General features: G+C 36.5%; 1 protein-coding gene across 1 annotated transcript in view; it reads left to right on the forward strand.

Moving 5' to 3' along the window:
• SUPT20H (SPT20 homolog, SAGA complex component) overlaps positions 1 to 16,565 on the forward strand; it is a 43,964-nt gene that overhangs the window by 26,505 nt on the left and 894 nt on the right. Inside the window, exons 17-25 of the mRNA XM_008273562.5 lie at positions 635 to 752; positions 1,620 to 1,722; positions 1,874 to 2,032; positions 3,737 to 4,043; positions 4,537 to 4,691; positions 7,375 to 7,430; positions 10,267 to 10,419; positions 14,752 to 14,857; positions 16,294 to 16,397. Of these exons, the coding sequence (XP_008271784.3) occupies positions 635 to 752; positions 1,620 to 1,722; positions 1,874 to 2,032; positions 3,737 to 4,043; positions 4,537 to 4,691; positions 7,375 to 7,430; positions 10,267 to 10,419; positions 14,752 to 14,857; positions 16,294 to 16,397 (1,261 nt within the window). The remainder of the gene's footprint in view (positions 1 to 634; positions 753 to 1,619; positions 1,723 to 1,873; positions 2,033 to 3,736; positions 4,044 to 4,536; positions 4,692 to 7,374; positions 7,431 to 10,266; positions 10,420 to 14,751; positions 14,858 to 16,293; positions 16,398 to 16,565) is intronic.

Consider the following 16,565-nt stretch of genomic DNA (forward strand, 5'->3'; position numbering starts at 1 on the left):
AGTTGTGCCACTAAATGTGTGAACATAAACCATTTAATATTTATGTACCTCATCTGTAAAGTTAGATCATCGAACAGTAAAATTTCTAAGATTTCCAATTTTAAAATTTCGTTGAGTTTAGGAAAATGTTTGAAAGGGTGTGATACACCAAACTTTTAAGAATGGTTATTTTCATGGGGTGAGATTTTGGAGGACTTCATTACATTTTGCTGGTATGTTTAATTCTTAGGATATTTGGTCATAGAATTAAGAAACAAAAGAATAAGCTTTAAAATTATTTTAAATAAAATTTAGATGTCTACTGTAGCTATCGAAGATGATTTCTAGCTGGTACTTTAATTAGAATCTGAAAGAGGCAGTGATTAATTTCTTTGGCTGCTTAATGTATAAGTAATCCCTGTAATTTCTATATTAGAAGTAAGATATTAAAATTGTATCTTTAGATTAGTAATTACCAAAATATTGTAAACATGAACTTGTCATTACTTTTAACACAAATAGCCTGATTTTAGTTTTTGTATTAAATTTGAAGAACTATTTTTCCCATTAATTATAACTATTCATTTTCTATATAATATGTTTGTGTTTAAAACAAGGGTAATTAATCCTTACCTATTTTCCCCTAATATTTCAGGGTGGTCAACCAGTACCAGGAATTGATCCAGAATGAAGCCAAATGTCCAATCAAGATGTCTCACAGCTCCAGTGGCTCAGCCAGTCTGAGTCAGCTTTCTCCAGGGAAAGAAACAGAAGTGTGTTTTATTGTTGTTACTTTTTTTGTGCTTATTTATTCTTCAAGGAATCTGAAGATCAAATTGAAGATCAGTGTTCGAGGGTTGCTGGTGTTGTTTAGTTTATAATTGAAACGTAAAATTTTTTAACTTTTTATGGAAGAAATTTTCAGATAAAGCTCTATAAAGTAGACAAAAGTACAATGAATACTTGTATTCTAATCATGTGGCGTCACCAGTTACTTTCCTAGAAACAAATAGATATAAAGGGGTAGAAACTTTGCCTTCATCTCACTTCTTTGCCCTCTCCTTCAAACTCTTTTTTTTTTTTTTTTGGACAGGCAGAGTGGATAGTGAGAGAGAGAGACAGAAAGGTCTTCCTTTTGCCATTGGTTCACCCTCCAATGGCCACCACGGCTGGTGCGCTGCAGCCGGCGCACCGCGCTGATCCGAAGGCAGGAGCCAGGTGCTTCTCCTGGTCTCCCATGAGGTGCAGGGCCCAAGCACTTGGGCCATCCTCCACTGCACTCCCGGGCCACAGCAGAGAGCTGGCCTGGAAGAGGGGCAACCGGGACAGAATCCGGCGCCCCGACTGGGACTACAACCCGGTGTGCCGGCGCCACTAGGTGGAGGATTAGCCTATTGAGCTGCGGCGCCGGCCTCCTTCAAACTCTTTATACCCTCCCCTGGTACTCAGAAATGTTTCATCCATCCTTTATAGGTACTGGAATGTATTTCATGGGTCTCATGTGACATTTATTCCTCTGTACCATCTATACTAATCTGTGGCCACTAAGAGTATCTTTTTAGCATTAGAAGTTACATATTTTCATTCTGGAGTTGCAGTGGTGTTAATTTTACCAAGTATGCTTTATGTGACTCTTTTAGCAGCCTGAGACCGTGTCAGTTCAGTCTTCAGTACTGGGCAAAGGAGTAAAACATCGACCTCCACCCATTAAACTTCCTTCAAGCTCAGGAAATAGTTCCTCAGGTATTACAGCTCTTCATTTTCTGTAATCTGGAGGAGGAAGCATTGTACAATGATATTTAATGTCTTTTTAAAACTTTATTAACGTTTTGATATCTACTCCTCATGGAGTTTTGAGTTGTAAATCTGAGAAATAACTTCTGCATTCTTCTAGGTAACTACTTTACACCACAGCAGGCAAGCAGTTTCCTTAAATCTCCAACTCCTCCTCCATCTTCTAAGCCACGAAGTCTTTCTCGCAAGTCTTCTGTGGATCTCAGCCAAGTTAGCATGCTTTCTCCAGCTGCCCTGTCACCTGCCAGCTCATCACAAAGTGAGTCATAACTTAAGTTCTTCAATCAGTCTTCATAAGCTTTTGCATTCATGTTTCTTAAAACAACTTTTTCAACCTGTGAATAGCAAAATCTGAATGTACTCTGTACCCAAAATGTATGAATAACAAGAAGCTTCAGGCAGAGCTCTTGTTGATTGTATGTATTATGTGTTTATTGTAATTGTATTTGTTTTTCTGTATCTGTGTATGCACTCTGTGTATACCTCTCTTGCAGCCTACACATGTCCTTAAAAGAATAACCTGGCAGTTCCATGTGACAATAAGATTCCAAAATATTTTTTATTCCAGTGTAAACTACATTGTACATTTATGTAAACAATGGAGCTGATACCAAAAAAAACAAAAATGTCATAAGAGTCGTTGCTGCAGGTGTTATCGTTGTGTAAGAAGCCGACTAGTTCCAAGGTGGTGATACAATAAACTGAAAACAATTATTTCAAAAACACTCCTACACTCTTTTCTAAATTATTATCAGTTATTAAATGTGATGATGATCATAAAGCATTATTCTGAAGATATTAAAATGTAATTTTTCCTGTTGAATACTTTTTTTAACATCAAGAAGAGTTATATAAGAATACTTAGCATTAGTTTGGGAGAATTTCTTCAAAATAATAAATATCTGAATATTTTAGATACCAATTTGGGGGAAAGCATCCAAGTTTTTGAGAATTTTTTTATAGATAGCTAATTTGTGCTGAAAGCTTTAGTACACTGCACAGTGATAGGATGGTCTTTGCATTAGATGTGAACTTCATCTCGATAGCTCAAAAGGTGTAATTTTTCTGCCTTCTTGTTTTGCACAAAGAAAAATATATAAATTTTCTGAAAGTCTTATTCACACTTCTTATGTTGTGGGTATGGATTATGGTAATCTACTGCACACAGTTGTTACTTTAAGTAAGGGTTGAGTGACAGCTTCTGGACATTCACATTTCTTTCCTTTCTTTCTGCAGGACATGAAAGCTAAAAAAGAAAACACCTCAAGAGCTTTTGGTTTTACTTTTTTGGTTTTTGTTTTTGTTTTTGTTTTTTTTTTATAAAATTGATAAACTGTGCATACTTCATTCACAACAGATTTTTATACATTCTACATTTAAAACAGAAGTACACAGTTACTGTTAAAGATGCAGTATTATCTATCAAATATTTGCTTTGCTATTGTTTTCTTGTAAATTTGTCAGGATAAACGATGTGTTAGGAATTAAGCTTGTATATTTAGGTGCCAAATATGATTGTTAACCATTTGTAATTTATTAAATATGTTCACAGTTTATCTCAGATTATTACACTAAATAAGCAATATTTTTAAATGATGTCTTGAATTAGTGAAATCGTAAATAACAACAATTAACTTGAATTGCTTTTGAACTTTTTAGGCCAAAGGCAGCATGTAGGAAACTAACTTTTAAGTGGTTATTGTGGTAGAATACAAATGTATATTTTTACTGTTACCTTAATAGCATATCTGATGGGATTTTTAGGTGATATACTGCATCCTTAATTGTAATTGAGTGTAGCAGCACTCATGTATCATGTGTAGAAATTAACACTTGCAGTTAACTGCTTAAAAAAAAAAACTGGAACAAATTGTCAGTACTAAGTAAGATTCCATTAACCTTATTTTAAGAAGGACTGGCCATTTATAACAAACTAGCAATTTTTATTTTTCTCAATGAGCAGGATCTGGAACTCCTAAGCCATCTACTCCTACACCAACCCCTTCATCGGCCCCACACCCTCCTGATGCTCAGAGTTCAACTCCTAGTACCCCTTCAGCCACCCCTACTCCCCAAGATTCAGGCTTCACCCCTCAGCCCACTTTGTTAACCCAGTTTGCTCAGCAGCAAATGTCTCTGAGCCAGGCATTGCCTGTAACGACCATTCCTCTTTCCACCATGGTAACATCTATAACTACAGGAACCACAGCCAACCAGGTCATGGCAAACTCTGCTGGACTTAACTTCATCAATGTAGTGGGCTCTGTTTGGTAAGTTTGCACTGGATATTGTTATTTTCTGTTTTTAAAAATAGTTCCATCGATCTACATACATTTTTATGAAATTACGAACGCACTGAAACTATTACTCAAACTGAAAGAGAACAGTTTAGATAGGACAGAAGCTGCCTTACATGTATGTTTGGATTTTAAGTAATACATTTATTATCTGCACTTAGATGATACTTCATATTGACAGCAGCTTAGATTTTCTTGTTAATTGACTTTGTTACCATCTTTTAATCCCTTGGTTAGCATTTTTCCAAACTCTATTTTAAGCCTTGATAAATACATAGACTTACTTTTAGTCAACCTTGCTATCATTTTCTGGCATTTAAGAGCAGCTGAACCTAGAAATTGATATTTAGGACAGAGAAACAACTAAATATATTTGTTTAGTAGTTTGTTTCTTAATTTGAGAAATTATATGACTGATTTTTCCTTTGATATTGCAAGTGTAATGCTTTGTCTTATTCTTCTGCAGTGGGGCTCAGGCTTTGATGAGTGGTTCAAACTCCATGCTGGGCTGTAACACTGGTGCCATAACTCCTGCAGGAATCAACTTGAGCGGCCTTCTCCCCTCAGCAGGTCTGCTACCAAATGCGCTGCCCAGTGCAATGCAGGCAGCTTCTCAAGCAGGTCAGAATGTTGGCATTAAGTAATAACCCCTACACAAATTCAAGTTCACACCAAAGTAAAAGTGTTACTCATTCATAGCATTTACTAAAAATATTTAACATTGTTGTTTCAAGAAGTATCCCAGATATTTCATTTGAAAAGCCTTTAACTGAATTAAGACTATGATGGAATTTAGCAAGCCTGTAAATTTGTGCCAGTTATATCTCTTTCCAAACATTCTAATAAAATTTGAGTCAGCTTACTGTTGTTGATATAATCATATTCCAAGGAAAATAAATACACTTTGAAAATGTGTGTTGTGCAGAAGAGGCAAGAGCATGGTAGTTAGTCTGGATTCTGGAGCCAGACTGCCTCGGTTTGAATAGTGTTGTCCAGCTCACTATTTGTATCATCATGAGAAAGTCCAACTTTTGTGCCTCATTGTTCTCATAATAAAATGGAGAGAACAATATAATTTACCTTATAGATATAAGGATTAAATGGGTAAATGTAGATGAAGTGCTTAAACTGTTCCTGAGATGTGATTAGCCTTCAAAAATACTTTCTGTCTTCATCATTTGTAGTTTTATTTTAGAAGTTATTATTGCATTATTATAACTTGTCCTTGTTTTGATAATCTTGGAGGGAATGTATTTTAATGTCTTAGAGCAATTCAGTTTCTTACTACTGAGGAAAAATTTAACAAGAAAACAACATAGTAAGAAAAATTTACCAGAAACTTTCAATAAGTTATGAGAGAAGAAAATGCAAGATAATTTCAACATGTTATTATGATTTCCTGTTTCCAGTTTATGTTCTTATTTTAACAAGCATAGTTGCACTCTAGAAGAAGCCCTGGAAATGCAGTCAAATCTCCAATTCAGGATAATTTACTTGTAACTCTTCCAGTTGTACTAGTTACACATGGCCCCAGCTGCTATCTTTAGGCCTTAAGATGTTGCTGAATTTTTTTCCTTAGCCTCAGTTTTGTCTGTTCTAAAATTGGAATAAAACTATTGTAACTTTAGCTGATACTTGGAAGAAAATAAACGAAGCATGGAAGTGCCTTTGGTAAGCTAAGAAAGTATTATTCAGATATCATCCAGTTTTAAAGGGAAAGGAGCTAATGAGAATTTTTCCTGCAAAGAACATCAATTATGTTATATTTTAATTGATTTTATGAGGCTTCTCAATAGTATCATGAATTTCCTGCCTCTCTTTTTAATAAAATTTACTAATGCAAAAATAAAAATACTTTAATTAGTATTCTAATTAGTATATCAGTGAGCAAACTATGCACATACTTTGAGAACATGGTTAGCAAACTACAGACCCCAGTCAAGGAAGATTTTTAAATGTCTTTAAATGTTTATTATTATTTTCTTCTACTGGAAAAGCAGAGCTACAGAGACAGAAAGAGAAAAATATCTTCCATCCACTGGTTCACTTCCCAAATGCCCATGACAGCTGGAACTGGGGTGTGCCAAAGCCAGGAGCCTAAAACTCCATCCAGGTCTCCCATGTGGGTGGAAAGGACCCAAGCACTTGAGCCATCATCTGCTGTCTCCTAGGATGAACATTAACACAAAGCTGGATCTAAAGTAGAGGAGCCAGGACTCAAAACTGGACTCTAATAGAAGATATAGATGTCCTAAGCAGTAGTTTAACCCTCTGTGCAACACACATGCCCTGGTTTTTATACTGTAAAAAAGTGATAGAAAAAGAATAAGAGTATGACAGAGTTGACATTTACTGAAAAATTTTGACATGCCCAAGCTTTATGATGACCTCTGCATTGCATCACAGATATTTAAGAGTATGTTCAAAATTAATAGAGCATCTTTTGATTTTGGTTTTGACTCTTACACCCCAATTTAATATATTTATCATTGTGAATGTTAATATTTGTATTTAAAAAATAATGTCAAGCACACTGTTTCTCAGAGTTATGATGATTACAATATGTACTAGGTAACGCTGAGCAGTGTAAATAGATGCTAGTAAGTGAAGTGTGTTTCCAAACTAGAGATAATTTTGTTATTTGAGGAGTTTTCCAAAATTTTGTGGAAAGGTGGAATTAAAGGATAATGTAGGGGCTGGTGTTGTGGCATAGCAGGTAAAGCTCCTGCTTGTGAAGCCAACATACCACATGGGTGCCAGTTGAAGTCCTAGGTGCTCCACTTCCAATCCAGCTCCCTGCTAATGTGCCTAGAAAGGCAGTGGAAGATGGCCCAAGTGCTTGGCTTGGACCCTTGGCACCTGTGTGGGAGACAGGGAAGAAGCTCTTGGCTTTGATCTGGCCCATCCTGGCTTTTGGGGACATTTGGGGAGTGAACCAGTAGATGGAAGATATTCACTCTCTCTCTCTCTCTCTCTCTCTCTTCTGCTCCTTCTTTCTCTAACTATGCCTTTCAAATAAATAAAAATAAATCTTTTTTAAAAAAAAGATAATGCAGAATTTTTTTTGCACTTGTGAAGACCCCTCAAATATGTGGTATCCACATGATTCTTGTTTGCTTGTTGTCCATCCAAGCCAACAAAATAGCAAAAGTGCTTTTCTGGTCGTTTTAAAGATATTTTAAAAGTATAGAAAATGAGAACATCTATGCACAGAATACATAAACTGTATTTACATATACTAAAGTATAATGTTCATTTGAAGTAATGTTTTAATTCTGTTGTAACTATGAATTTTATTTAACAGGTGTTCCATTTGGTATAAAAAATACATCAAATCTCAGGCCCTTAAATCTACTTCAGGTAAACTTAAAATTTTTATACTTTGTTTTTTATAAAAGTTATGTGTATCTCTACATATTTGAAACTTTGAGATATATTCAGTGTCTTCTAAGGTTACAAAATTGCTATTGGTTTCTTTGTGTGGTCAGTTGGATAAAGAAAAAGAATTTTATCCTATCTAGGAGTGAGGAGTGTTTGATCCACAGGCCATATAAAGCCCATGAAATTATTTGGTCTGATCCTGACATGAAAACCAATAAATTCAATAAATCTATAGCAGGCTAATTTTTAAGTTGATAATTTATTTTATTTTTTTTTTTTTTTAATTTTTTTGACAGGCAGAGTGGACAGTGAGAGAGAGAGACAGAGAGAAAGGTCTTCCTTTTTTGCCGTTGGTTCACCCTCCAATGGCCGCCGCGGCCGGCGCGCTGCGGCCGGCGCACCGCGCTGATCCGATGGCAGGAGCCAGGAGCCAGGTGCTTTTCCTGGTCTCCCATGGGGTGCAGGGCCCAAGCACCTGGGCCATCCTCCACTGCACTCCCTGGCCACAGCAGAGGGCTGGCCTGGAAGAGGGGCAACCGGGACAGAATCCGGCGCCCCGACCGGGACTAGAACCCGGTGTGCCGGCGCCGCTAGGCGGAGGATTAGCCTATTGGGCCACGGCGCCGGCCAAGTTGATAATTTTGTTTGGCCCGTGAATGAGGTCATCATTATCAAAATGGCTGTTGGCAGAAAAAAGGTCCCCATCCCCCAGCCACTACATAGACCATACTTTCATTGGCTCTGGAAGCCCTGCCTGATCATAAACTAGCTTTTCCTCTGGGGAGAATTGCTACCTACCAAGAATACTTGTTTTAGAATAGTAGTAGTAGATATAAAATAATTCCTCCCTAAACAGATATATAAGCAGTATTATTTGCCTATAACATGTTGCATGAAGATTTTAAAAATAGCTATGTTTTTTTTCCTTAAGGAAAGTATGACTTTCTAATTCCATGGCAGGTACCTAATAGTCATTCCATAATTCAACAATTATAGTGTCTATCTAATGATGAAGCTTTGCTTTTCTTATTCATGTTATCACTGTCAACATACATATAAAGAGATAGAAAATGGAGAATTTATGTGATGTGATGTGAACTCAGTTATTCCAGGTGTCATGCTAGGTCCTTTAATTTAAAAAGGGCATCAGATATTAAGCTAGTATAATCTTCAGAGAACTTAAAGACAGATGTGAATGTAAAGATATGAAATAACAGAGCCGTGGATTGTTGGTAGTAGCAATAACAAATCAACCATCTGATATTCAGGAATAACAGAAAACTATTTAGAGCTAAAACCTAAAACACTTAACTTTTTTTTTAAGTTTTTTTTTAAATTATTTATCTGAAACACAGAGTGACAAAGAGGGAGATACAGAAAGATATTCCATCCACTGGGTCTCTCCCCAGATGCCTGTAACATCTGGGACTGGGCCAGGCCAAAACCAGGAGCCGGAAACTCCATCCATGTCTCCCATGTGGGTGTCAGGGACCCAGGCAGTTTGGGCCATCATCTGCTGCCCAGCAGATGAACTAAGAGGAAAATTAATCAGAAGCACTGTCAGGACTCAATCCCAGACACTCTGATATGGGATGTGGGTGTCCCAGGCAGCAGCTTAACCTACTATGCCACAACACCTACCACCCCACTTACTTCTTATACAAATTGGAACAGTGTCTGTCTGCACACTGTAATGCAGAATGATATGCATGTAATATGGACAAGATTATGTTGGTTTGTTTGGACTGTTTTCCTTATTTTTACTCTTAGGATTTTTCTCAGTGTTCACAAGAGTGGAAAGCTATTTTTGAGCACTAATAATGAAGAAGAAGGCCAGAACTATTATATATTCTTTATATTATTCTGCATTTATCATCTGTGATTGAGGAAGGAACATTGAACCTGTGCTATGTCCCAATTTACCTAAGAAAGAGTTGTGCTGGATAGATACTTTTCCAAGGATGCTCCTTTCTTTGATTATACAAACCAGAGATTTTTTTGGCTGATATTTGCTTGGATTTATCTTAAGAAACTCCCAAGTGCTTATAATGAAAACCCCTATAGTTTAAAATAAAAAAACTTTCTTTTCTGGTGTGTTTGGAAATCATTGTTTTAATTTTTAACCTGGAGTTTTTTGGATGTTGGTTTCCTTAAAATTTTTAGTTTTAATTTGAATTAATAGTATATAAATTTAGATAGCTATTAACTTAAAGCAGAAAGATTTATGTTTCAGAGTATTAACATATGTGGGAACTAAAAGTAATAGCACTTGAATTTTTTTCTAAATCTAAAGAGTAGGCAATTAGGCCGGCGCCGCGGCTCACTAGGCTAATCCTCCGCCTAGCGGCGCCGGCACACCGGGTTCTAGTCCCGGTCGGGGCGCCGGATTCTGTCCCGGTTGCCCCTCTTCCAGGCCAGCCCTCTGCTGTGGCCAGGGAGTGCAGTGGAGGATGGCCCAGGTGCTTGGGCCCTGCATCCCATGGGAGACCAGGAAAAGCACCTGGCTCCTGGCTCCTGCCATCGGATCAGCGCGGTGCGCCGGCCGCAGTGCGCCGACCGCGGCGGCCATTGGAGGGTGAACCAACGGCAAAGGAAGACCTTTCTCTCTGTCTCTCTCTCTCACTGTCCACTCTGCCTGTCAAAAAAAAAAAAAAAAAAAAAAAGTAGGCAATTTATTTTCTTTTGTTGGTTGTTTACTGATGTTTCCTTAGTGCCTGGAAGAGTGCCTGACACAGAGTAAATATTTTAAAAATAAATATTTCATATAAAAAACAATATGAAATTATCTAATTAATTCTTGTTTAAATTCTAACAGCTTCCAGGTGGTTCACTCATTTTTAACACCCTGCAGCAGCAGCAGCAGCAGCAACAGCAGCAGCAGCAGCAGCAGCAGCAGCAGCTCTCTCCGTTTACACCACCAACGCCTCAGCAGCCCACCACTGCTAGTCCTCAGCAGCCAGGGGAGCAGGTATGGGTGTTCTAGCTTCCACATGCTTTTCCCATAGAATTTTAACATTTTGTTGTATATTGCAGTCATATTTCAAGTGGTTTTAATTTTTTGGAACAAATATTTCCTATGTTGTCTTTCTTATTGATGCCAGTATCCATCAGTTATTGGTTGTCTGCTTCTAATACAACAGCCAAATGATAGCTGATGTCACCACCATCTTGCTTAGTAGAAATCAGATTCAGATAAATGAGTCACAACCACAGAGTGGCAATGCCAGTACTCACACCCGTCTTTCTGCCCCGCTAACCCATGTATTTTCTACATAGTCATCAGTGTTCTATTTTTTGACTAACTACTGGAAAAGAGATGTTCCTATTACAAAGTGTAAGGCAGTGGTAACACAGACAAAAGAAATTGTATGCTTCTGACAAATGAAATTGAATAAGAAATGTATTAAAATATAGGAAACTACAACTGTTTCTGAAGCTTGGCTATACTTTACAATCACTTGGGAAACTTAAAAAAAAAAATTACTGATTGCAGGATCCACACCCCACCAGTCCCTTTGTACACCTTTCTCAGTTGAGTCTTGCTTGGTTGAGGAAAACTCATCTTTTAGTAGATTCCTCAGGAAAGGCATGTGCAAAATCATTTTTCTTTATTCTTAAAACATAAAGGGTTTCTCAACCAGTTATAAAACCCTGGATTTGCTTTCTTTTAAATTTTTTAAAAAATATATAACTGTGGTAAAATACACATAACATAAAGCTTGCTCTTAACTTTTTTTTTTTTTTTTTTTTTTTTGACAGGCAGAGTGGATAGTGAGAGAGAGACAGAGAGCAGAGAGAAAGGTCTTCCTTTTTGCCGTTGGTTCACCCTCCAATGGCCGCCACGGCTGGCACACTGTGGCCAGCGCACCACGCTGATCCGAAGGCAGGAGCCAGGTGCTTCTCCTGGTCTCCCATGGGGTGCAGGGCCCAAGCACCTGGGCCATCCTCCACTGCCTTCCCTGGCCACAGCAGAGAGCTGGCCTGGAAGAGGGGCAACCGGGACTAGAACCCCGGGTGCTGGCGCCGCTAGGTGGAGGATTAGCCTGTTGAGCCGCGGCGCTGGCCAACTCTTAACTATTTTTAAATATGCAGTTCAGTATTAAGTATATTCACACTGTTGTGCAACAGATTTCTCAAATGTTTTCATCTTGCAAAATGAAAATTCTATGCAGGAAATAACACCTCATTTCTTCCTCCCCTCAGCCACTGGCAACCATCATTCTACTTTACTATAATTCTATGAATTTGACTACTCTAGATACTTCTTATAAGTGTAATCACCTAGTGTTTGTCTTTTTGTGTGTGGCTTATTTCACTTAACATAAAGTTGTCCATGTCGCACCTGTATCAGAAATTCCATCCTTCTTAAGGCTAAATAATAATTATATGTATCAATTTTTCTTTCATCTCTTAGCAGACACTTGATTGCTTCTTTTTGTGAATATAAAATATGTTCATAAATTGTAAATACTGTAATTTTATTATGATCATTGGTGTACCGTTATCTCTTTGAGATCCACTTTAAAAAAAAAAAAAGATTTATTTATTTGAAAGAGTTACAGAGAGAGAGAGAGAGACAAAGAGAGCTCTTCCATCTGCTGGTTCACTCCCCAAATGGCCACCTCAGCTGGAGCTGGGCTGTGCAAAGCCAGGAGCCTGGAGCTTCTTCTGGTTCTCTTTTGTGGGTACCCCAGGGGCCCAAAGGCTTGGGCCATCTTCTGCTACATTCCCAGGCACATTAGCAGGGAACTGGATTGGAAGTGAAGCAGCCAGGACTTGAACTGGTGCCCATATGGGATGCTGGTGCCACAGGTGGTGGCTTTAACTACAAAGCCACAGCGCCTGCCTTGAGATCCACTTCTTGTGCCATAGGTGGTGGCTTTAACTGCAAAGCCACAGCACCTGCCTTGAGATCCGCTTTCAGTTCTTTTGGTTATATACCAGAAGTTACATTGCTGGATCTTATTGTAATTCTGTTTTTAAATTTTGAGAAGCACCATACTGTTTTTCCTTAGTGGTTGTACCATCTTACATTCCCACCAATAGTGCACAAGAGTTCCAATTTCTCCAAATCCTTGCCAATGTTTGATTTCTGGTTTTGATAGTTTCTAAGTGTATAGAAGCCATCATAGTTGTTGTGAAGTGGTAAGCTCATTGTGCTTTATATTTGTATTTCTGTAATAATTAGTGATGCAAAGCATCTTCTTATATTCTTGTTGATCATTTTTATATATTTTGAGAAACATGTATTCAAGTGTTTTGCCCATTTTTGTTGTTGAGTTATACATTTTTTTATACATTTATGTATCCGAGCAATATATGATTTGCAAATACTTTCTCCCATTTGTGAGTTGCTATTTTTTGATTGTATACTTTGCACAGAAATTTTTAACTTTGATATAATCCATTTTATCTTTTTATTTTCATCACCTGTGTTTTTGGGGTCATATTGAAGAAATCATTGGCAAATCCAATGTCATAAAGGTTTTCCCTAGGTTTTCTTCTATGAGTTATATAGTTTTAGGTCTCTTTCTTTGAATTTATTGACAATGCTGCCTAATATTAATTTACTTTGTATTTTTTTAAGAAATGTGATGCCAGTCTAATTATCTTGCTCTTTTATTAATCATTTTCCTGAGAGGCCTAAAGATATGAATTAATTTTTCTTTCTTGTCTTATTCTGGGCCCTATTAATGTATAGATTCAAGTTTTATTTTTTCTAGAGCATTCCTTAGATAATGATATTCTAGTTTCTTAAAGTGGAAGTTTCTGGGTTCTCTCTTTTCTAAAATAAATATTTAACATTATGTATTTCCTTCTCAGTATTGCTTAAGCTTGCTTTTCACAAATCTTAATATATTGTGCCTTCACTTTCATTCCATAAAAGTTTTCTGATGTTTCATGAATTCTCAGCTGGGTTATTTAGATGTGTGTTTTATTGCAAGTTTTTCCAGATATCTTTGATTTCTATTTTAAATCCATTATAGTCCAGAGACATTTTCAGTTCTTTTAAGTTTGCTGTATGCAATTCCTCTAGCACTGTGGAAAAACTGTCCTTGAATTATCCTTGGACCTTTTTCAAAAGTCAGTTGGCTATATTTGCATTGGTCTATTTCTTGATTCTCTGTTCTATTGATTGGATGTCTATCCCTCAGCCAATACCACTCCATCTTGATCACTTTAAACCACGTGAAAAGCCTTAAAATTAGGCAGAGGGATTTCTCTCACTTTATTCTTCTTTTTCAAAATTGTAGTTTGTTTAGATCCTTTACCTATTTATAAAAATTTTGGAATTATCTTGTGTATACATGTACAAAAAACCTTGCTGGAATTATTAAAGGAATTGTGTTAAACCTATTAATCATCTTGATGTGAGTAATCTAGTCCATGAATATGGTATGTCTCTAGGCCAAAATCAACAATTGCTGGAGCAATTGGATAGTCATAGTCAAAACAAGCAATGTTGGATCTAAGCCACACACATCATAAAAAATGAATTGAAAATGAGCCATAGATTTAAAATAGAAAAAACTATAAAACTATTAAAAGCACATGAGACAATCTTTGGGGCTTAACGCTGTTTGAGTTCTTTAGACATCACCTGAAGCACAGTCTTTAAAGAAAATAAACTGTTAACTTGGATTTCATCAAAATTAAAAACAGTTGCTCTGCAAAAGATATCCTTTGCTGTTACCTAGAATAAGTGTCCTAAACAACATTTTGTAGTTTTGGCATACCTATGCTGTACATGTTTTGTTAGAGTTATACCTAATTTTTTTTTCCTAGTAATTTTAAATACAATTTTTAATTTTGGATTCCACATGTTATTAGTATTTATTTTTGCATATTCATAATATATTTGGCAATTCTAATGAACTCATTAACTTTAGGAGCTTTTATATAGATTTCTTGAGATTTTGTATATGGACAGTAAAGATATTTGCAAATAAAGACATTTTTCATTTTTCCTTTACAATCTGTATGCTTTTAATTTTATTTCCTTGACTTATTCTGCTGGATATAAGTTCCAGTACTATGTTGCAAAAGGTTTAACAAATTGCTTTAATAAATCTTTATAAGTTGTAGGATATTGTTATTAATACAACCTCAAACAATAAAAAAAACTCCCATTCTAAAAAATAAAATTTTCTTTCAGTTCTTGCTAATTCTAACTACCTTTGAAACCTTTTTCTTGTTAGCATTTTACAAGACCTAATAAAGAAATAGTTTTTCTTATACAGAAAAAATACACTACAGTTTTCACCAGCTCAAAATTGTTTTTCATTTTGTTTTTATTCAGGGTTCTGAACAGGGTTCAACCAGTCAAGAACAGGCCTTATCTGCTCAGCAAGCTGCTGTTATTAACCTTACTGGAGTAGGAAATTTTATGCAGTCACAGGCAGCTGGTAGGTATCTTCATAACTTCATATGCTGAATTTACTTAAAGTTTCTAATCAATTTGGAATCTCACCACTTTTCTTCCTTTGGAAGCAGTAATCAGGAAAAATTAAAGTTGTATTTAATATGTGGAGTATTAAATTTATTCACTTATGGCTGAGCTTTTTACTAATATGAAAATTGAGCTTTGACTTATATTTTAATGACAGTGTGCTTTCCTTATGATGGCAGTTTACTGGCAAAATTTTATAGCTATCCAAATCACTAGGAAGCTGTCAAAGTTGTTTTCAGTGTTTCCATTGGTCATAACTCCAGTTTTCCTGGGCTGCTGAGATTGCATTTTCCTAGGTTGCATAATCTTTTGTCTCATTCTGGTGGGTTCTAGTTGTTTGACATAAATCTTAACGGTTCGTTACATAACTTCTATAAGCCACTTTTATCCTTTGTACAAAAATGAGATTAAATGACTACTACTCACCACTTCCAGCATTAAGTAGTGAACCAACATTCACCTTTAATGAGTATTATTTTGTCTATTGAAAACAGTAACTCTAACTTCATTATTTAATTAAAATCACCAAGCCACATGCATTGGAAAGCTGTGGTAGAGCTGATTCAGTGAATGAACATGTGGTCAACATTTTGAGTTATCACCATGGGGCTTCTAGTGATGCCTTTAGACTCCTATTCATATACAACCCCCATTGCCTGAATTTCCAAGTCCTTTAGGATAGACTAATCAAGGTCTTTACCTTGGAAATATGTAATCCTAACATAAAATTCTAATTTAGAGCCAGTGATTTTCCAAATGGAAATTTGTAACTTTTTATCTTTACCACACAAGTTATAATTTCCTGAGGTAGCTGTAGTATAATTTGGTGGACAGAACAGAGACTGTTCCTATGCCACGTAGGCCCCAAACTTCCTCATTCAGACAGTAAGGTTGAACTTACTATGGTCCCACTCAGCTTGAAAAATAATGCAGTCTCAGCTGCCTTTATTAGCTTGATATCCATTACAATCTTGTTTAAAAAAGCATGTCTATTAAAATTTTTCATTTTGATAGTATGGATTTCTTCCATCCCCCTTTTCCTACTTCATTGGTAATATTTTTAAATTAATGTTCCTCATTTTTCATTGTACTAGAAGTCTTAAAAAAAACAATGTCACTATGAAATTTCACGGAGGTGCAAGGGAGGGATACAGTGCTTTGGCACACAAGCATTCCCTTCCCTTCCCTTTCCATGTCCAGAAAGTACCGTCATCAGTGGTTCCCTCAACTAACAGGAGACTATACTAAATGTACTCTGAAATGTCTGTGGTTTGATACTTAAGATTAATCATACTGCTAACTTTTCTATTTCATTTTCTGTGTTGTCCTTTTCTAACCCTGATAGCCTTCAAACTTTTTGACTGGCCTGCTTTCCCCTTCTCCTCTCTGTAGTGTTGTCTCAGCTTGGCTCTGCCGAGAACAGACCTGAGCAAAGCCTTCCTCAGCAGAGATTCCAGCTCTCCTCTGCCTTTCAACAGCAGCAGCAACAAATACAAGTAATCCAGCAACTTCACTCTGATTATACTTTTAAAGATACTCAGCTCCAAAAGTACCTCAAATATCTTGGTTCAGTTTTATTTTACTGTCTTTTAAGACTCAAATAATTGGTAAATAACATAGAAAATTTTATATAAATCTGACATTTTAGCCAGTCAGCTTGGAGC

This window comes from Oryctolagus cuniculus, chromosome 9 (assembly GCF_051225735.1).
Source record: "Oryctolagus cuniculus isolate XC-2025 breed Fujian yellow rabbit chromosome 9, ASM5122573v1, whole genome shotgun sequence".
NCBI classification, from domain to species: Eukaryota; Metazoa; Chordata; class Mammalia; order Lagomorpha; family Leporidae; genus Oryctolagus; species Oryctolagus cuniculus.